General features: G+C 42.0%; 1 protein-coding gene across 1 annotated transcript in view; it reads right to left on the bottom strand.

Moving 5' to 3' along the window:
- Positions 1 to 20,686, bottom strand: part of khdrbs3 (KH domain containing, RNA binding, signal transduction associated 3) — a gene marked incomplete at both ends in the record, with an annotated part of 72,272 nt that extends 51,586 nt beyond the window's left edge. The window contains one exon of the mRNA XM_080530526.1: positions 20,596 to 20,686. Coding sequence (XP_080386652.1) covers positions 20,596 to 20,686 — 91 coding nt within the window. The remainder of the gene's footprint in view (positions 1 to 20,595) is intronic.
- Positions 20,687 to 21,937: the final 1,251 nt, after the last annotated feature.

Below are 21,937 nucleotides of genomic sequence, written 5' to 3'. Positions count from 1 at the left end.
CTATGTGTTTTCCGGTAGAAAGATAGACAGGGCTTGGCTCACCTATCACAAAAGCCACAAACACCTCGTAATGGACAATTCCTCATAACAGGACAGGGAAAAGATGGGTTCTCTGGCTCACATACAAAAGGCCTGCCAGACAGCCTCGTACCACTATGTCTGCCTCTCTAGCAAAGATGAAGACATGCCCCAGGAGACACGTCAGACATGTATGTGTGAGGCCAGAGCGATTTCAAGATTATGCAAAATCTTGTTTGCACAGTATTTCAGGTTATGATTATGCCTAATGATGTTCTGTAACTTCTCTATAGTATTTTCTTTTACATAATGGGTCAGTGCTGCCCAGTGACTCTTCACAGTTCATTATAAAGTAATGAAGCGGATGTCCATGAAGGCATCATTACAGCAGCTCATCCTGATTCTCCTGAGTTACAGAGGGCATTTTATTAGGGCCAAGATCAAGTATTAATGTTATAATTTTACTTTTTTACAGTATAAAAATAAAACTATAAAAAAAATAAAAACTTTAAAGTAATTTTTTATAAAAAGAATAATAATTATGATGTCAAAATATGTCTCCCAAAACATAACAGGTATTTTCTTATTACTCATTAAGAAACGTTACTCATTATCTTTGTTAATTGTTATGTCATATTGACATCATTAGCATAGTGTCCAACATTCAAACTAATGAAGCGTTCAAACAGGAACGTTGGTTATGTCACGCTGTAGGCGTCACCAAATATTGCGATGCAATAACTTGCGAAAACTTGAGATGCTTCAATAAGAACGTTCTTACTTTGACTGCAGCAGAGTGAATAACCCTTAATGAACCCATGTGGGAACAGGGTACCATGAAAACCCAGACACAAAAAAAGAGGATGTCTTGATTAAGCAGGCACCATTATTTAGGTAATACAGTTCTGCCATTTTATGAGGGAGGATCTAGCAAGTATTGAATGGATAGGAAAAGAGGAGGGGAAAGCCCCAGCCTTGTCCAAGCAGTCTGAAGGTAATGTGGATGACGAGGTAGACCCAATCATTTCATGTTGGACCCAATAACTTCATGTTAATCAACAGTGGTGTAACTGTGTTACTGTGTGTTTCAAAGCCATTGGCTGGTTTAAAGACCCCATAAGGCATGGACAAACTAACTCTCTCTCTCTCGTGCCCTGTGACAGTGAGACCCAGTGGAGAGCAGCTAAAGACTGGATAGCAGGCAGATCATTAATCTGGCTGTTGCATATTATGCATATTGCTCTCAGCCCCTCTTTTATATTGATGCGTATGAGTAATTATTTATTCATGTGTACTTTTCTTTGCATGTGGTGTAAAAACCAACAACTGGCAACAACTTTTTGGGGAGTGTGGGAATGTGTTGTAAGATCTAAAAAATGGCTTTATACATTTGTCCTTCCCATGTTCTCCTTTTTCATACTCTACAGTGATTCAAAAACGGTATCATGTGATTCCTGAGTTGAAAGTATAAATCACTAGATTTATATGCAATGAATATGCATAAACTCTTTAATTACTCTGTGGTCCTAATTAAATAGTTATGCGATATTTTATACATTTCTTTTACAGATTTGCCATTAACACACTGTCAAAAATGTAATTAAAAAAGGAGACTAAAATTATTTCATAATGATCAAATATGAATACAGGGACTGTGATCATTTCTCCTGGTCATCATCTTTCTAAAAAGTTTGGTTGTCAAGGAGATTAATCTGTCGTGTCCTCTGTATGCAGGCAACTTGAACTCATGAAAAAACCTTGAAGTGAAAGACCACCCTAATCACTTAATGTATGCCCACTTATCTATTGGACGTCTCTATCAGCCCCATCGGTAAATGTACTCTTGCCAATGCAGTTTTCAGAAACAATGTACAAGCTCTTCCATCTTCTCGCATTATGAATGCCAATGGCCCCTGGCCCTGGCATAGATTACTTTTTTCTTGCAATGACTGGTGGATAGATTATTAATTTACTTAGACATAATGTAGTCGCTTTGAAAATGCCAAAAATGTAATGTAAATGTAATGTAAATGCTTGTAAAGCATGATTTGTTATCTGACATCATCATCATGTACTTATTTATTTACACTAACAGACTAACTAACAGACTTAATAAAATAAAAAATTATGTGACAGGACGCTCTTGTAAAGGAGATTTTTAAAAAAAATCTCAATTAAACTTTTCCTGGTTAATTAAAAGGTAAATAAATAAAGACTGGACGAAATATACTGAAATTACAGATATGACTCATTTGGAAATGCTTGGCTTTGTGCTCAAATCAGCCTTCAGCCTTTCACAGAGAGGACATAGGACGTCAAGGACTTCATTGTAACAAAGAATATAGGCATTCAATTACTGGACATGTACTCTATATCAATAAAGCCAACATGTGCATACATGTACATCCCATGTATTCAATCTCCACACAGATTTGAATATGATTTGGGCCGCACGGCAAAGCACTTTAATATGCCACTCAGTGTCCCATGACGCCATATTATGTTACAGTGAGTGATATCCCTGAATGGACACGAAACTGATACAGAGCCTCTCTCCTTTCCAGTCGTGCACTGAAAGCCAGGCTCACTTTTCCTTTCCTGTACACCTTTCACTCTGTGCAGAGGGGGAGGGAGAGGGGGACTGGGGAGGGGATGGGACATGGGGTCTAAATTTAGCACTCTTAGCATGGGGGGTATCACTGGGACAGGAAACCAACGAGATTGCATCAGTTTTCCGGAAAAAAAGACCTTGTTCAATTACAGTACAACAGGATGATAAAAATCTGACCATGAATTATTCGTTATGGGCTACCCTGTTGAGTTTTGAGTCTCAATTACAGAGCATTTTGTGACACAATTTGTTTCCTCATAAATTCTCAATGCAGGTAAAGATATGTACAGTAAATTAACACTTGGACAGGTTTTGAAAGATGTCAACATGTATATATCCTATTTCATAGACCTCACAATATAGCCAAGAAGACAGCATTGCTATTATGGAGGGATCATGAGAAAACAGTCTTTTCTCAATTGATGCTCAGACTTATCATGTGCTCTGTGAAAATGTAACATTACCAATTAAAACTGTTGAGGTGCAAAGAGATGGACACTGGAGTATGAGAGAGAGAAAAAGAGAAGAGGGGAGGTGGAAAGAGAAGGAGAGAGAGAGAGTGGAATGTGGAGTAAGGAACAGGGAAAGAGAGAGAAAGAAGAAGGAGTAGGGGTAGGGGGGAAGAGAGAGGGAGGGGGATAAAGAGAGTGGAGTGTGGGGTAAGTGAGACAGGGGACAGGGAAAGAGAGAGAAAGGAGAGGAAGAAGGGGTAGTGGGGAAAGAGAGAGATGGAGGGATAGTTAGACAGCTGGGGCCGGCCGTGCCGAACGGCCAGCCAGGCTGATGGATTACAGCGGCTCTCTCCTGGGTAAATGGACACTGCCACCCCTCCCCTTTAACAATGTCTCAGCCTGTATCGTCATTGAAATGTTTCCAAAGATGGAGGCCAACATGCAGCTGAGCCACTTAATCTGAGAGGCTCCGATTCTACCGCAAGAAGTGGATTTGAGGGGTCCTAAAAGATCTCCTCTAATCAAATTTGATATCATTTTCGCAAATATGACCTGTCTACCAATACCAATCTCATCTCAAGCCAAGAATAATGCAGAAACACAGACAATCCAGCGGGCCATCGATTCAGTCAACACTAATTGCCGGGAAGCAGCCCCATATTGTTTTCATACATATTTCCTTTCGCATTGTCATTTGCAGTCGAGCCACAAGTGCAGCGACCTCTTGGTCAATGTTCACCTTGCGGTAGCACAGGTTATGACAGCAGGGACAATCCGATCCAGTCCTGGTGAAATTAAGCCATGGAGCTGGGCTTCAGATCACAGTGGAACAACTGTTCCACTCATGAATGGAGTATTTCAGGGTAGGATGATTACTGTACAAGCTGTATCAACTTGCTCTGTGTTGAAAGGTCACGTTGCTACAGGGCATACTCCCAGTACATAAGCAATGGGAAATGGGAAGGCATCGAAGCAAAGCCATTCAAATGAACCCCTTTACCCTAAAATGTGCTCTCTTTACTCCTATATTAGGAAGAGTTGCTGTCATCAATCAGTATCTCGCACTGTCAAAAGTATACTCAGAAATTCTCTGAGTACTGAACTACATTTTCATGTCCACATTAATGAAATGACAGAATAATACTCTGTATGCACTTCAGGCTACTGAACTCTCCACATCAGGTTCATCGTGTCTGATGAGCCTGTAGTAGTTGTGTGTGTGTGTTGGGGGGGGGGGGCTTGGGGCTGAACAGAGCCTTCCTGTATTCCCCCCACCTATCCACAGTGACTAAATCAATTGTGAGTGCTTAGACTCGCTTCAAGCCCCATGCTGTAGGAGCGATAGTGTCAGTCTGCTGATTTTGTGCTCGCTGAGTCACCCGGCGTGCACTGCCAAGCACTTACCAGAACCCCGGAAAGCACATCAAACCAGGGATTTTATGAAAGAGGATACAGAGGATACAGAGGAGAGACCACGGCGGGGAGCTGGGCCGGTGACAAGATCAACGGAGAGAAAATGAGAAAAGCGACAAAAAGAATATGCCTTTGTGTGGCTTATTGTGCTCGGCTAAACCGTGAGCCAGAGGGAGGCCTTGTCCTGATGCCACTTATCCCTGTACCAGCCTGATAGGCTGATGGACTAAGGTCACCAGTTGCACTCGCCTGGGGTTGAGGAAAGGTTTGCAATTAATTATTTTAAATGGAGCTTAACAGGCAGATTTGTTCCACATCTTTGTTGAGGATCTTGCATTGCGGAGGGTATTTCATGTGTGAACAGAAATCTCATTTCCCTTATTCATCTTACACCAATGTGATACTGTATATGTAATCAAATAGTGAGAAAAAAAATAGTGGAAAGTAATGACTTAGTAACTGGACCAGCAACATGAGAACAGAATGAATGAAATTAATGAGTTCATGGAGTTGCTCTGGTGCTGTACCAATCGCAATATCGATATACACAGGTGGGGATGGCACTGGGCTCTCAGCACCTGCTCCCCTATGACCCCAGCTACATGAGCACTGCTGTTACCTCAGACGACACCATGATGTACACACTTAATACACACATGGTAGCAGTACTTGGCATGGTAACAGTACTACCGTGTTTCATTTTCACATGTTTTTATATCATGTTCTTATATCACCATTTGCACTTCTGGTTAGATGCTAAACTGAATGTTGTTGTCTGGTACTTATACTCTACAATGACAACAAGGCTGAATCTAATCTAATCTAATCTAATCTAACAGAATCCGACTGAGGCCCGAGGTATTGTGGTGCTGTAGGAGAGGGAAGTTCCATGGGAGCATTGAACAGAAGAGACTGCTAAGAATGTCATCATTCTGACTTGTTTTGATTGTTCAATGGGCAAGGCAGGCATCGGAGAATGAAAACCCATAAAGTCAAACTTTCTTTGCTGCTATGAATCATTATTTGCTGTATTCAACAAGACCAAAAGGAAGGTGAAAAAAAGAGATTCGTTACATTGCATTTACATTTTTGGCCATTTAGCAGACGCCTTTAACCAAAGCAACTTACAACATAAACATTTAATTATGTACCGTAAGTGAATCATCTATCCATCAGTCATCATAAGAAAAAGTATTCTATGCTGGCCCCCATTTACAGGCAAAATGCTAGAAGAAGGAAGAATAACAGTAGTAGAGAAACTGTACAGGGGGGTAGTGGGGATGAAGAAGTCTTTAGGGGGGACAGTTAAGATGTAGCCTGAAGAGGTGGGTGTACAGTGGAAGATAGGGAGTGACTCTGCAGTCCTGACAGCAGTGGGCAGCTTGTTCAACCACCGGGGCACCAGGACAGTGAAAAGTCGTGACTGAGTAGCGCGACTGCTGCATCCACGTAGAGGCAGTATTGCAGGTGGCGAGCCGAGGTGGAAGAGCGGAGTGATCGGGCAGGAGTTTGGGGGCTGACCATCGCTTGCAAGTAGGGAGGGGCTGTTCCCTTTGCCATTCATTTTCAGAAAAGCATTGTAATAAGAGACATTGAACAGAGTTCCCCAGACAAACCGCACCAAAATGCACTGTGCAGGGATATTGAACAGCTAAGACTCAAAGAAGAAGTGTAAGACTGTGGACTATCACATCATCCCCCTTCAGCAGGTGACTCACATTGTGTGGGCCACTAAGGCCCAGGGCTGGATTGCACTAGAGACCAGATACAGTATGTGCGTTCAAATCCATCCATCCCTTCAGAAGCGCTTCCTCTGAATGTAGAGCAACAGAACACCAGCATGAGTGTTTGATCTGGATTCAGGGATTTTTTTATCCTCTAACGCCTCAGAGGAAAAGACTGGAGGTGGTCATGGAGGTCATTAGTCTCCACTCCAGTACGTATAAGCAGCACAGCATTATCATATCGCTGTATGTTCAGTGGAATAATGCAACCGTATGTTATCGTTATGACTTAATACTGTATCTGATTTAGCAATGTGCTAAAATGGCTTACAGTAACACACAACTAATTTCAAATGCAAAAAGCCCTTGATAAATGATATGGTGATTTGTGCATAAGCATCTGGGCCATCCATGTTATTTTTCTCCTCAGCCATCCACCTTATGCACCAGAATGCACATGCCGGTGCAGACCTCCATCTCCCATGGTTACAGGCCGAGCCAGCCTGTCAGGAAGATGAAAATATGCCTGGCTTCATTTAGTGCTGTGGGGATCCTGGGGAGAAAAGGGGCAGGTAGAGCTAATGGACTACTCCAGGACACAGCAGGCTGTCGACTCAGCACTGCCGCTGGCTGTCTTTTCAGGACGCACCATTTTTATGACAATCTCTCTGAGGGGCACAGCAAGCAGACAGGAGAGCAAAAGCCATCACCCTCCCTGACTGACTGGATTGTGCAGGATTTACAGTAACCATGAGTGTTTGTGAAATGCATACAAATACAGGAAATCGTATTCTACGTTAGGGGTTTTTCTGGTAGTTTAGAGTCCGTCAGAGAGACATCAGGATAGCCATTTATATCACTGTGTGTGTGTGTGTGTGTGTGTGTGTGTGTGTGTGTGTGTGTGTGTGTGTGTGCGTGCGTGCGTGCGTGCGTGTGTGTGTGTGTGTGTGTGCGTGCGCGTGTGTGTGAGAGTTCGCTTGTGTGTCTGTGTGTAATCGCAACTTTCTGTTAGTCAACCAGAACTAGATCTATCCTGAACTGTCGCTCTAATGTAAATGAGAGAAATAGGGAGTACATTGATTGACAGAGAGGAAATTGAACTGTCACATGAAACATGTAAACCTGTTTTTGCTTGATGTTGTCAACCAGTGGCATATGTTACTTTAGTCAAGCAGCAAGCAGCAAGTGAGCAGAGAAAATGTCAACAGAAATCCGAGTGGAAGAGAAGGCAACAGTCTGGGAAATATCTACGGTAAGAGAAGTATCTTTATCATTAGAACATGTCCTTCTCTATGTCCTATGTCCTGTTCTAAATAGCCTACACTTCTGCCTTATTCTATACAGTCTATTTATACACTTCAGCCTTATTCTTTATTCTATTATTATACCCTAGTCGTCTATCTGTACAGTATAGTATAGTGGATAGTGTACATAGCCTTTATTTATGTAAACCAGCTCCTTTCCCTTCTTTTTTTTTTTTTTTTTTTTTTTCCCCTAGCACCATGGGAGCCACCCCTCCCAGATTTCGTTGTTTGGTACCTGTACTATAGCAATGACAATAAAGACCATTCATTCATTCATTCATTCATTCATTCTATACAGTCTCTCTATACACTTCTGCCGCAAACATAATAGTATCATAAGAATTGACGATGCCTAACGTGTCAGAGCCGTGACATGGACCGTAGGAGAGGATAACAGAGTAGAAGTGAGAGAAAACAAGGAGCTCTCTGAAGGGTATGCACATTGACTCCTCAGTAATGCTATTTCACAGTCTAACACATTGAAGATGCCTTGTCAGCTGGACGCGAGAAACGAATATTAACCCGTGGCATCACATCTACAACAGCTCAGTGCATCGCCGCCCACTGTACATCATTACCATAGCTCCTACAAGAAAATGTATATCGTATCCATCGTTTTATTGTATGGCTGGAGCTGCATTGGTACCTTGGTATTGGTGAAGTTGGCTAAACTGTATCACTAGCCTGCAAATTGTGACTGAAACACTTGTTGTTTGTCACTACCATGTATGGCTCGCAACTCAGCTGGCAGCCAAGGTTTTCACAAAAATAATGATTGTGCATTGCTCGGGGTACCATGAAAGCCTAGGTGTGAAAGAAGACTTTGGAATGGACTGCACTTATATAGCGCCTTTATCCAAAGCGCTTTACAACGGCCTCTCATTCACCCATTCTCACACCAATGGCGACAAGCTACCATGCAAGGCGCCGGCCCGCTCACTGGGAGCAACTTGGGGTTCAGTGTCTTGCCCAAGGACACTTCGACATGTGGCCAGCCGGGGCTCGAACCACCGACCTTGCGATCATTAGACGGCGGCTCTACCTCCTGCGCCACAGCCGCCCAAAATGCAACCGGAACAAATGCAAATCCCAATAGATGATAATGTGACGGAAGCTCAGTAGCTAAAGGGAATGTACATTTACATGTATCTGTTAATGGTTGACAAATGTGCTAAACATAACTGAATTGTATCAACTTCTTAGTTGTGAAGAAAACATGTCCATAACTAAAATTTTAATAAATTACTGCAAAGCACTGAGGAATTTTTAAAAGCCATTCAAGAGTAACTGTCATCGAATCTGGAAATGTGGGGAAAGTTGGGCTAAAATAGTATGCCTAAAGGAATACTGTAGAAATAAATAACGCTGGTTATTCTCAAGAGTCAAGCACATATACTACGTTATAAACATGCATCATTCAAATAAATTGTAGGGCATGCAACATAATACTAATTTGATGATATACAAGTGTGGTTTATTTGTATGCAGTTGCTGTTTGTTAAGAAGAAACACAGCTGTACTGCTATCCATTTGACACCCACACTGTGGCTGAGAATATCCAACACTCCTCCTCTTTCTCCTGGCCTTAGCACCTACCCCAAGTCCCTACAGACATCTCTCTCTGCCTGCGCAGAGCAGAACATATAAGCACATCTCATTAATAATGTCTCTGTTGAAACATCAGTCTAGAGGTCCTGGCCATTTGACTAAGTTAATGCTAATGAGAAGCTGTTCTCTCAAGGGGTTCGGGCTGAGGCTGGTGCTGAGGCTGAGGCTGAGGCTGAGGCTGAGGCTGGGGCTGAGGCTGAGGCTGGGGCTGGGGCTGAGTCTGGGGCTGAGTCTGGGGCTGAGGCTGGGGCTGAGTCTGGGGATGAGGCTGAGGCTGGGGCTGGGGCTGAGTCTGGGGCTGAGGCTGAGGCTGAGTCTGAGTCTGGGGCTGGGGCTGAGGCTGGGGCTGAGGCTGAGGCTGAGGCTGAGGCTGAGGCTGAGGCTGAGTCTGGGTCTGGAGATGTGGCTGGGTTTGGGGGCTGAGGCAGGGACTGAGATGGTGCTGTGTGGAGCACAGTGTGATATTCATGTTACGTCCCCAGTCCTGGCCTGTCAACAGTGTTGTCACTACACTGAAAATGGTGGTTAACTCTGGGGGAATACTGTTCTGAAGAGCAGCAAAGATCTAAAATGAAGACCAACTATGTTAAGATACTTTAAGATATGAACAAAATATATCTATACACTGTTCTATGCCTCACAAACCATCTGCTGCTCCTTCTACAAACTGGTGCATCAACAGCAATGTTGGTCCAACTGATACAGCGTGTCCTTTATATATATACCAGAAGTACAGCCAGGTATATGTTCTGTATAATTTGACATAACAGGATAAAAAGTAATTAAGTGTTTCTAATGATGGTCTGGATATGCTTTCCAAAATGAAAAGCATTGGGAAGGTCATGGTGGTTATAATTATTATAATGATTTAATGGATATAATTACACAGATGAAGCCATGGCTGTCACTGAGGGAGATTCTGACCAATGAGAGGTGCAGACAGAGCACAGTTCCATCCGCCAGCAGGTCTGTGGGAAGCCAGTGACTGATTTCTATCTTGGGTATCCAAGGGAACTCATTCAATATTTCCCATCTGAAATGGACCGCCCGCACGTAATTCTTCTATTAAATGCCACAGGGCAGAGGAACATATTAGGTGGGCTTTAGACAGTTAGTGACAGGACTAACCAATAAAGCAGAATTTTACCCTGTAATTCAGTGGGTTTTGTTGTTTTCATTAGTCAATAGTAGACACATCCACAAAAAGTCGATCCTGATGTTGTGGTCCTCTGTGGCTCTGAGTTGGTAGAGCATGGCGCTAACAATGCTTAGGCTGTGGGTTCGATTCCCGCTGGGACCATATATACTGAAAAATGTATGCATAAAAGTGTTAGCTAAATGTCATATATGATATTCCATATTGCCCATTTGAGTACATTTGTACACTCCCAAGATTCCCCTCTCCCTCCCATGTGAGCTCCTTCTGTTGAACAGCGCAAGAGCTAGCGCGTACTGCTCTTTGGAAATCACTGGCATAGTAGAGCACGGTCAAAGTGCAAAACATCTGATGTATTTTAATGCGGTAAGACACAGACATTGCCTTTCAATAGGTATGATGCAGCTGCATATGAAATTGTGATCGTTTGAGACGTATGCAACATGGATTGACCAGAAATACACATAAAATGGATATCGGGTACTTCCCCTTTAAAAGGTTACACAGATATTACAAGCTACGGCAGCAATCACAGCAATTTCTCCCCATACGTATTATTGGTAAAGCAATGAACATCCATCAGTTGTCCACCATTAGATTGGTCGGGTTACAAGGAGGGCACTATATGACCTCTGGCTCTACCCAGCATGGCTCTATAAACTCTATCATTCGTCCACAGGCCAGATTATTTATGATGGTATTTCATTACATATTACAGGACTGATTCACTATCCTGAAACATTCATAGCTTTCTACTACAGTACAGTAGCATTCCAAAGAAGTACTGTAGGCCGTCATGTCGTATAAGTCTAAATCTGAATGTATTTACCTATGACTAATTCTTCCTTGTAAAACCCTTGGTACAATTGAAAACAGAAAGTGCTAGCTCCTATTTTTTAAGTGAATAATGATAATGATAGTCATGTAACTGTGCAGTCATTCTCCCATAAGAGACTCCAGTGTTTAATACCGGCCTCCCGTGGGACTATCCTTAAATATGGGCTCACTCAATCATGAAGGGCCAATGCTTGAATAAAATGGGTCATATGATACTTTAAATAAATATGATAATGAGGCAGACACTACTAATTGCCAGGGGGCTTATTTGTGTTATGTTGAGGGAACAGAACCAAGCCGTTTCTCCAGATGATATTTGAATAATGCTACAATTGCAGTACAGTACAAACCCTCCAATTGAAGATCCTCCAATCCCTCTACTAATTATTTCCAACATGTCTTTCCTATGTTGGATATAGGAAATCATACGGTGCTCTTAATGGGACATTTAATGCACGACAGTATGAGTGCAATATTGATTCAGTGAATCAGTTATCAGATATGAATGTGTAGTCCTCTTCCCGAAGATTTACATTTGGGGCAGGAACATTAGCCCCTGTTTAAAAGAATTCCACCCATGAAATAAGTCATGACTGGATGATCTTAAAAATAAATTTAAAAAAAACATACAATTCGAATGTTTTCTTTACACGAGTGACTGACCAGTAAATCAATGTACTTTGGCTCATTGGTTTTCAATAATGAGAGGGCACAGGACGCCTCACATACATGCAGCTGTTTCAATTGTGCAACTCGGTGCCTGAGGTCCTTGTTCATGCATTACCATCTGCTGCGCTTTTTTCTTCGCCAACTGTGGATTTAGTATAGCCATGCGAGGCTCTGTCAGATTTCAACCAGCCATCGCTCGATTCCCTCCTCAGGAGCCGCATATGGGTATCTGACAGGCCCTCTGTGGGCCAGAAGCCCCAGAAACAGCTCAGATTCCTGGACCTGAAAAATGATCCACTACTCTCTGTGTCTCCCTGGCTCCGGCTTTCTTATCAGCTCCTCCAGGATGTGGAGCTGTCAATACAACAACCACTGAGGCAACAAACCACCCTTACACCGCACCCCCCGTCTCCTGCCCCAACACTGTCTTCACCGACGAAACCACGGCTGGATGGCAATTAAAACCGTGGCCTGACACTTGGAAGTGTGAACACATCTGAACCACCGATCTATACGCTTGATTTCTATTCGATCACCCCTACAACCAACTTAACAACATAATACCAAGGAAGATCTCTTATGTGTGAACTGAACGCTGAGTATTATTATCATCCTAGTCATCAAGGAGATATTATATATGATAGTTAGAGCTGGGATGTGGTGTGACTGGTCCTTTCCTAATAACCTCACATCGCTGCTTTCCATTACACATAAAGTGTTTCTCTGGTATATGGACCATCCACTGCTACTGTCAGAAGCTGCTGCAAGGTCCTCATTTGGTAAAGATGGTCAAAATAAAGCTTAAAATCGTAATAGTCTCAAAAGCCAAAACAATCTCTCGTAATTGGTATTCCAAAAACATTCCACGCCAGCATTGGAATGATTGGATATCTATAGGACAGACCAAGACATGGATAGAGTGGGTGGTAGTGTGGTGGTGTGCTGTGTTGTGTTGAGTATTGCTGGCTTTAACAAGCAGCAAGATGCAGACCCAGGTCAGACTTTAACAAGCCTTTTGATCTAATCCCAGGTCAAACTTTAACAAGCAGCGAAGCCAAATAGCAGGGTCAAATCACAAATGGGAGACATCAGTTTCAGTAGCAAACAGACACAGCCAGCAGCAATAGAACCGGGTTTCATTACCGAGGAGAGACAGGGGCTAAATGTCCTTGTTATAAGAAACATAATCTATACTTGACCCTATGTTTATGGGATGGCTATACGAATAAATAAGCATTCAATCCCCAATCACAATAAGGATAGAACATAAACAGATAATGTCATGCTCATTGTCTCAGCCATAACAGTGTGATTTCAATGATGTTTTAGGTTGATCGAGTGCCATTATTCTACACTTTACACCACCTTTACAAATGCAGTGCAAAAAGCCCCACCATTTAAACAGGTCTCTGGTTAAATTTAGGTTTGCAAGAATCTACGTCCCCCTAACAAGCAGAGCAGTGGGAAAGAGCATGACGTCCCTAGAATCTGAATACAATTAAGCTTAACAACAGCCCTTAAAATAGAGACGGGAGACAAAGTAAAGCAGCCGTCCTAGCAGGACATGGAGAAGAGGTCTCTTGGCGATGGGGGTAAACGAGCCTCCACCCCCCCTCCCCTCTTCAGTGCATTACAGCATAACTTCTCCTGCTCCAAAAACCCAGAAAATGCACTTAACTTTCAGCCACTGATATCCTATTTCCACTGCCCTTCGTCATTAAAGATTCATACCCACCACCACCAACACCACCACCAAAGTCTATATTCCATTTTTTTCTTCTTTCATGAGGTGAGCAAAGCACTAAAAGCACAAAGATGAATAGTGTAATTTATTGATACAGCCACATGCAAAGGTTAAGGGCCAAAACTAAGGATTATTCCTAGCATTATTCCTAAGAGTCCTCTTACTAGTGGCTTTCATAACAGAATATAAATGAAAGCAGTGTAGTTGATGGAGGATTATTTGAGACAGAAAACTGAAAACATTCTTTTAGTTTTCTTCCTCAGTACTTGTTGGGGTGTAGCATCTGGTGTTTAGCACACATGATTACACTGACATTGGCGGCTGGGTGTGAAAGGATGCCTCTTCCTGCTCCTACAGAAGTCACTGGGTGGTGCAGTAGCCAAAGGGTCTCTGAATGCATTTAATCTCAAAATACATTTCATGCTGTTTTGTGGTACAATAGCTATGCTCGGTGGAAAAAGGAAAGAAAAAAGTTAGATCTTAACCTTCGGTCAGTTTTTTCCTTTTTTCCACAATGGAGCTTTAATTTCTTTTTACAGAACGCAAAGTCTATCATTGGACTTCTTGCATAACTATATTAAGGTTCATATTGTGAGCTTTTTGATATTGCATGCAGGGGATTAGGCTCGCCAAAGTAATAAAAGAGATTGTATGCACAGTGTGTGCACACTTCCACATTATATCAAGGAGATTGTCGACCCTGATGCTACTTCAGAGGGCCAAGATGCACTGTTTTAATTCCACCTTACAGAAAAAAATCCTCACCCCAACATTTGACTTGCTTTGCTTTCCAATCCAATACATACATATGACCCAAACAATACATACATATGACCCAAACAATACATGCATATTCAGAGGAATACTATGTTGCGTGACAGGCCATTATCATTGGAGGTATATGTAAGCCTACCAAGAGCCTAGTTGACTCAAAACAGTCATGGATCAACACTTCACACAGATACATATTCTACCAGAAACAAGGCACAAGCTGTAAGGCACAAATGGTGAGGAAAAAAGCCACACTGCTTATCTGTGGAGGTGTACTGCAGGTCCCAGACTCCAGCGAGGTGGAACGATAAACATAATTACATTTAGTTGGATTACACAAAATGGATCAGATCAGTTTGGAAGGCGGAGGCGCTAATCCAGCACGATCCCCTCAATAGAGGTGCCAAGCACACAGAACCACATAAATAAAGAGAGGGAAGAGGGGAAATGGGAGCTGTCACAGAGAGATCAAGGTAAGGGCACTGAAAGGGCCATGGCTTTCAAAACAGGACAAACACGGAAACTACTGCAATGCCAGGCAGACTGCTGTGAGTGAGCAATCAATAGCAGCTCATTGAATCTTTGAGAGTTTATAATCACTTGAAGGAAACCAAGTAGCAACACAGTCATGCCATGTTTGTTTTTGGATGTGCTGTTATGGACAAACAGGGCACAAAGTCAGTCAGAAACAGTAAAACATTGTTTTACTTCATTCTCATTCTCCTTGTGTTAAGTAACTACTAAATCTGTCAAGCCAGCAAGGTAGGGAATTAATAAAACACTTCTCAATATGTGAAGACAGTCTCTTTTTTAAATTAGAAAGAAAATGAATTTGAAATGCTATGCTGGTGACAAAACTGAATAAGCATGGAATTTACACCTTTCCCATCTTGAGGGAGAGGGAAATCACACCTGTTTCTCTTGACAGCAGCAATGACACCAATCCACTCAGAGAGGTAGATGCATTACCTTCTTTCTTTTTTTTAAGTATAAATTAACCGTCACCTCTGTAAAGGTGTTCTAGTCACAGGAAATCTGAGATTTAGAGAGCAGGGGTCTACCTTAACCTGTGCTTCACCATCACATTTCCTTTTAAGACATCTACCATATTTTTATTTGTCAGTTTCACATCTGTAGTCACTTTCCCATTACCTCTTTTTCTTTTTTTCTATTTCAATTCCAGTTTCAATCCACTCCTCAATTTTGTCTCCTATTTTCTTTTTTTTTGTACAATCCCTCACAACCCCCTCTCTCTCTCTCTCTCTCTCTCTCTCTCTCTCTCTCTCTCTCTCTCTCTCTCTCTCTCTCTCTCTCTCTCTTTCATGCCATGCCCTTAGGTACAGTAAACAGATGGATACAGACTGGGGCTTTCCCCTGCACTCATACTAATCCAACTTATCCTGGTCTTTGAACAAGTCTTGTGCCATGCTGCACGGTGCATTATTATCCAATAGAATATGATTAATGAATCCATAATTGAAGCAGGGGAGCCTGAGGGAGAACATAATGTAAGTATAACACGCCCAGGATTAATCCAGAGTACGAGAGTTAATATACTGTAGTGGTGTGGTGAGGGGGGCTGGAGGCCGTGCTCCTCTCTGAGTCTACCCCTGCAGTTACTGTAAAGGTCTGTGCTACTGGTTGGGCCGCGACCTCGCTGCACGCTGGGTCTAAATGATCTCATTACAGAAGATCCGGGATGTGGGCTTTCAGAACACTCTTGCCCTCTCTTAACAAGCGCTGCTTGCATTATTTAAGATGGTCTTGGTTAGTTGGAGAGGGTGTAGATGAGAGGCCATAGCCCTTCATTTGGATTGCAGCCCTGGTACGGTATTTGAGGCTGGCCCTCAGGAGTGTGTGTATGCAAATGAAACTAAATGCGCATCTTTATCACATTTAAAATTGCAATAGAGCGTTCATAATTGTGGATCATCATGATTTGCAAGGTGTCCACCCCAGTAGGGTATGTTAGCAGGCAGATGACAGAATATCAGCCTGCTATGACCAGTGATAGTTGGCTATCAGACAGTCTGGTTTTTCTTAGATTTCATTCAAAGTTTGTGTGACTGTATATTTCGACTTGGTTGGAAGCTATTCGTTTTGATAAATGTTCTATTCAAAGCAGTAACAACACGCAAAAAAGCACTTTAAACCTGTGGCCCCACTGTATCAGTGCCCTTAGGATCCCAGCTAAGAGCAAGATGATGAGGATACTTATCGGAAGAATAGTTCCACAGCATTCCAGAATTTGTGACATAAGAAAATACGGATAACAAAGAGGACTAGACTGGGAGAGAATCGATTTCTTGAAAATCTCTCTTTTGACTAAAGCAATTATGTTCACATCAAATGAGACAGAAGATTGCATTCAATTGCCCTCGATCTTGTCTGAAAGCACTGTGGTGACATAACGTATCCTTTTCCAGTGATAACTGTGTTGTTTATGTGGAACACTACATTATGAATAATTCCCAGTTTACCCACACTATGACTCCCTGGTTCAGCATTTTAACTGCGGTGAACCTGAATATGTCACAACAGCTAGATCCTGGTGAGGAGCGTGGTTGAATAACTGCATCATCAACTCATTACAGTCCAAGTAACGTGTGTGTGTGCATCACACAATAACAGTGAAATCAATGCAAGCATGTTAACTCATCATCACACCTGTAAACAACATGCCATTACTAATGGCATTAGGTTTTATGGCTAGTCTGTGTTACTCATGGCCTACATTTCACCCCTGGAGTCCTATGGGATCCAGTGGAGAGGAGTGAAACACTGTTCTGGAAACACCTCTGAGCCAGGCCAGCACTCAACACCCCTACACTACTTGTCTGAATGCAAAGTGGGTTCTCTGGGGCTCTCCCTGTCTGGCCTTCCGCCGTTAGTTCACCTACAAGTTCAACACTGTAGCACACATCTGTAGATCAAATCACGGTGTTACCCAACCACTGACCTCGAACAAGTTCAGCAGCACATTTGCGCGACAATCTCAATGTGTTGCTCAGTGTGCTGGCTGGCCACTGATGATTATCGCTATCAAGCACTGTGTTTTCCCAATACAATAGTATCTCTGCCTTTGATCCTTAGCCAAGGCCTATTTTTGTTCACTGCTGGGCGTTCTACCCGAGTCTGCACTCACTCACTGCACTGCACTGCACTCACTCACTCACACATTTCAGGCTTCTCAAGCTCATTTCAGGCATCATCTCATACAATCGTGTCAAGTTTTTGTCTGTGTATAAAGGATGTCTGAAGTTAATGGAGTCCACCAAACCTGCCTGCTTTATTTACAACAGTCTAATGTGTTGAGGATCACATGATTCTGGGGGTCTTTCCTTTGTGGCCTAACCTGTTCTAGCTGAGGTCATCATTGCTGTCTAATGCAAACATTGTGTAGAGTCCCTGTTGTGGAACATCCAATTATAAGAGAAGGACAAGAGCAGTGCTGTTCATGCGCAGCAACTGCAGGTTGCGTCCACAGAGCTGGGCCAAAGGTCCTCTAAAATTCAGTGTTCAGAACATGCACATATACTCTGAGTACTGCATATTACAGACATATGAGTGTGTTGTGTAGAGCAGCAGACTTAACAAATGAAATATCAGATTTTCACTTCACAGTATGTAAGATGCATGGTAAGTCAATGACAATTCATTTCAGCAATTGCATCACTGCTTACTAGATAGTCGTATGCATGTTATAGATAGTTGCCATCTGAGGTGTTACACTTATTATTAATTCATAGTACCAAAGTGTAACAAAACTCATACGGCTACATTTGCTTTCTTCTTGTTTCTTATGTATTTCAACCTGGTAATTGACCAAAGTCACCCTGTTTTACAGTTATCCCAATAGGGACAGTGACTGCCAGCAGAGGAGTGCAAGGGTGTGAAGACATTGGTAAAGGGCAGCAGAGACATGCTTCCCAAGGGGGAAGGGTGGCAAGGAGCTCTCAGATTAACCAAGTCCCAGAACTCCTACCTTTGAGTAGAGCAGCACCCCAACTTTGCCAGAATGTGTGCCTCTCCAGACGTAGTGTAATCTAGTATGCACTCACCGTCTGTGTATGTGTGCATACTCTTTTGAGTTCTGTATGCCTCCCCTGCCAATTGCATAATCAAGTCCGGAGCTCATCACCAAGATGGCAGAAGAAGTGCTCTATTAAATTGCATCATGTGCCATCTGTTGTGTAAGAGGGAGATAACAGTATTTACAGTTTTGGAGTTGTGACATACTGTTACAGCCAGATTTTGTGTAGCAACTTGTGTCGCTTGATTTGTTATGTCATGGTTTAATGTCATGGTTTAATGCTGCTGCATATGATTGTATCCAACTACAAATCTGTTCCTCGCCAGGGATATCACAAACTTTTGAATTCTTTTTTTGTTTGTTTATCTCTTTATATTCTTGAAATAGAGCCAGGAAATATCTAGTGTCTCTCATAACTAGATGCTGTGAGTGTGAAACAGTTCTAAACTGGGGAATATTCGATTTCCTTTTTTTTAAATGCTACAGTACTACAGTATATCATGTAAATATATATTGTGTTATGTGAGGTGTTATTTTGTGAACACAAAAAAAAGATAGTTTAAGAATATTTAGAGTACATAGTGCTCCATTCACAGTGCTCCATTCATTAAACTTTTTTTTTCACTTTCCTTGACATTCCGTAGAAGTGAGCACTAGCCATGTACATTTCCTTTAAACCCCATTTATCTCTTCTGGCGAGGGAAATCTGTGCTTGGAAAAAAGACCAACCCAATTTTCAAGACTGAAACCAGCTGATAAGGAAAAGTGCTGAGTAAAATATTGCCTTATCTGTCCCTGACTACAGTGATTCTACCTTAAGTGAGAGAGCGGACAAAAACTCATTCATAACAGCTATTCTGGCCCTATATTGCCCTAACTCAATGCCTTCAAATTCACAAATGTGTTACCACCTGCCGAAATCTCCCTCTCCCTCTATCTTGATATCTTCCAGCACATTATGCCTCTCAGTCCCATGACAAAATAAGGAAGTGAGTCTAACAAGTCACACAGTAATACATTCCGAACCAAGATATTCTCACACATTCTCAGCGACTGAACCAGCATCCATGCGAGGTACACAATAGGAATAGGAACAGAGTAGGAAAGTGTTCAAGTTGCAGTCTAACTGTTAGGGACTGTGGTCACTATATGCTTACATTGCTAAGAAAAGATGCCCATTGAACTATTTCTGCCTATGAACTCAATGAACTCACATTCTAATTTTATATTTTCTTTCCATCAAAAATAGTGAGAATTCATAAGTATTCAGAAAAGTTATTTGTATTGTCTCACCCAGACGTGTTAAAAACAATCATTAAACACATTTGTCCTCTGTAGGCCCAAAGTTCACATTTTATTCACAGGGTAATTAATTCTGTTTTGCAAATGTATTTTCTCTCAAACGCCTAGACCACAGCTCTATACACACGACTAATGTATTAGTGTACTCGAAGGATGTTCTTGGACGCTATTCCAGTGCACTTCCCACAAGAGGTGATCCATGGGGGGCCATCTGGAAGGAAGTATTTGCAAAATTCAAACAGCTTCAAAGCAACTGTGCGCACGGCGCAGCAGTCTAAGCAATGGATTAATTAAAGCGTCTTCAAATCGCTGTGGAACACGCGCTGCTTTATCCTTTCAAATTGCATTTGAATCAAATTCTTCATAGGGGAAAACAAATGCACCTTTGAATGAGAGTGTGTTGTTTCCACTGTTAACTACATAATTTACAGATGTTTGTCTGCTACAGATGACTGAGCTACTTGAAGGGGCGCTTATATTGTTATGAGTTATTCACAAAGACATGGATTGCGAATATGCAAAATTCCAAGTCATAATCATAGTGAATAGTATTTGAATAGTTTATAGTGTCGCCTATTGAAATGCACAAGTAAAACCACTCAGAAATGGTAGCCTATTGATGCACGCACCACATGGAGAAGCCGATGATTCGAGAGAAAATGTGCATAGAGAAAATCTATTCCAAGTCCATTCTATGGACACTTATTTCAGTACAGTGTAGACTACAGTGCTCGGCAAGCGTTTCGGTGTGGAGGTTCTGGAAATGGTGTTACAGGACAATCAGCTCCTCACCAAAAACTTAATATTTATTGAAGGTCTGTGGTAACAGGCCAAGTGGCAGTAGCCTAACCGACCTTGTCCAAACAGAACAATTGTTTGTCCTTAACGTAAATATCTCTAAGTCAATGGAAACATTGTCATGCCCAATGAATATGATATTTTCTTTAGCCTACCTTGATCTAGTAGTCGTAAAGAATGTTGAAAAGAGGGGTCGAGCGTGTCCTTTTCTGCCATCAGCTCTGGCAAGTACTTTTCGCTATCCATTTCGTCTTGTGCCTTTGGTCCACGTACACGTAAATGATTCAGCAATGAAAGGCTATAATTCAAAAGCAGGTTTTATCCCAAAAAACTACCACGCCAAAATGAAAAGCGATAAATTCTCAAAAACGAAAATCTATGCAGCAATGTCATTCGAAGACGTTACAAACGCGTACAAGTAGTTATATACGCTGTAACAGCGACACAAAAAAATCAGCTGTGCGCGTCTTTGGTTGGAATTCCGTTATCCCATCGGAGTTGCATTCACAGTGCCTCATACATGCAACACCGCCAGCCTGGATCTCTCTTCTGTAAACAAGCACTTTGAAGCTCCCCCTGTTGTCTCCACTAGCAACGAAGGCTCATTCAGGTCCTTTAACTATTGGTCGCTGTTCACTGGGCTCACAAAATTCATCATTGAAAGGGGCGGGCGGAAGCCCCGGCAAGGTAGAACAGCTGGCGCTGTCCATGGTGCTGATTCCGCGCGGCTTTCGCTTGTTCAATGTGAAACCAGCCAGCACCGACGTAAATTGTATGCAAAGTGAGAACATTTACAACAACCATGAATAGATTTAATGAAATTCAGTATTAATATGTGTCTTTATAATACTACGTAATACCAATATCGTTAGTAGGCTATACATTTCATAATTAACTACACCTAAACGCATTATTTGATATACCTTTAATAGGATCACATGCTTACAGTACCATGACTTTAGACAGCAGAGTGAATGTGTGTTTACTTCAAAAGGTTTGGGAGCTGATATGAAAAGTGGGTAGTGGGTAGAAAATGAGAAAAATGTGAAGAAGTGTGGTTTTATGATGTGTGTCATACATATTCAAGCTGTGGGGCTCTCCAAAAACAATTCATAACCTCAAGGGCACAAGTGGGGTTTCGTCCTGACAGCAGTTTAAGTCATCAGCTTGCTTAGTTATCACTCCTCTATGTCAAAATAACATGAACTATCATCCGTAATGGAAGACAAAGCTTGATGTCTACAGCTACAGGGGACATCTGTTATTGTACATGTAAGAGATGTATGTTTCCTTTCTCTGTTGCAACATGTGGTAGATTAACCACAGTTTGAAAACAAGGGACATGGCTTTGCTATATACTTTTCCCATACGTAGATTATCCCATTGCATTTTTACTGTGTTTTAATCTACCCCCAACTTTGATCTGTAGTGTGTAAAGATCATGGTTTAGAAATGTATTGTTTAGATGCAAAACTCCTCAGGTTCCTTTCACAAGCA

The sequence above is a fragment of the Nansenia antarctica genome, assembly GCF_963989245.1.
Source record: "Nansenia antarctica genome assembly, chromosome: 5".
NCBI lineage: Eukaryota > Metazoa > Chordata > Actinopteri > Argentiniformes > Microstomatidae > Nansenia > Nansenia antarctica.
Note: the sequence above shows the minus strand (reverse complement) of the source record. Positions and strands in the feature narration are given on the sequence as shown.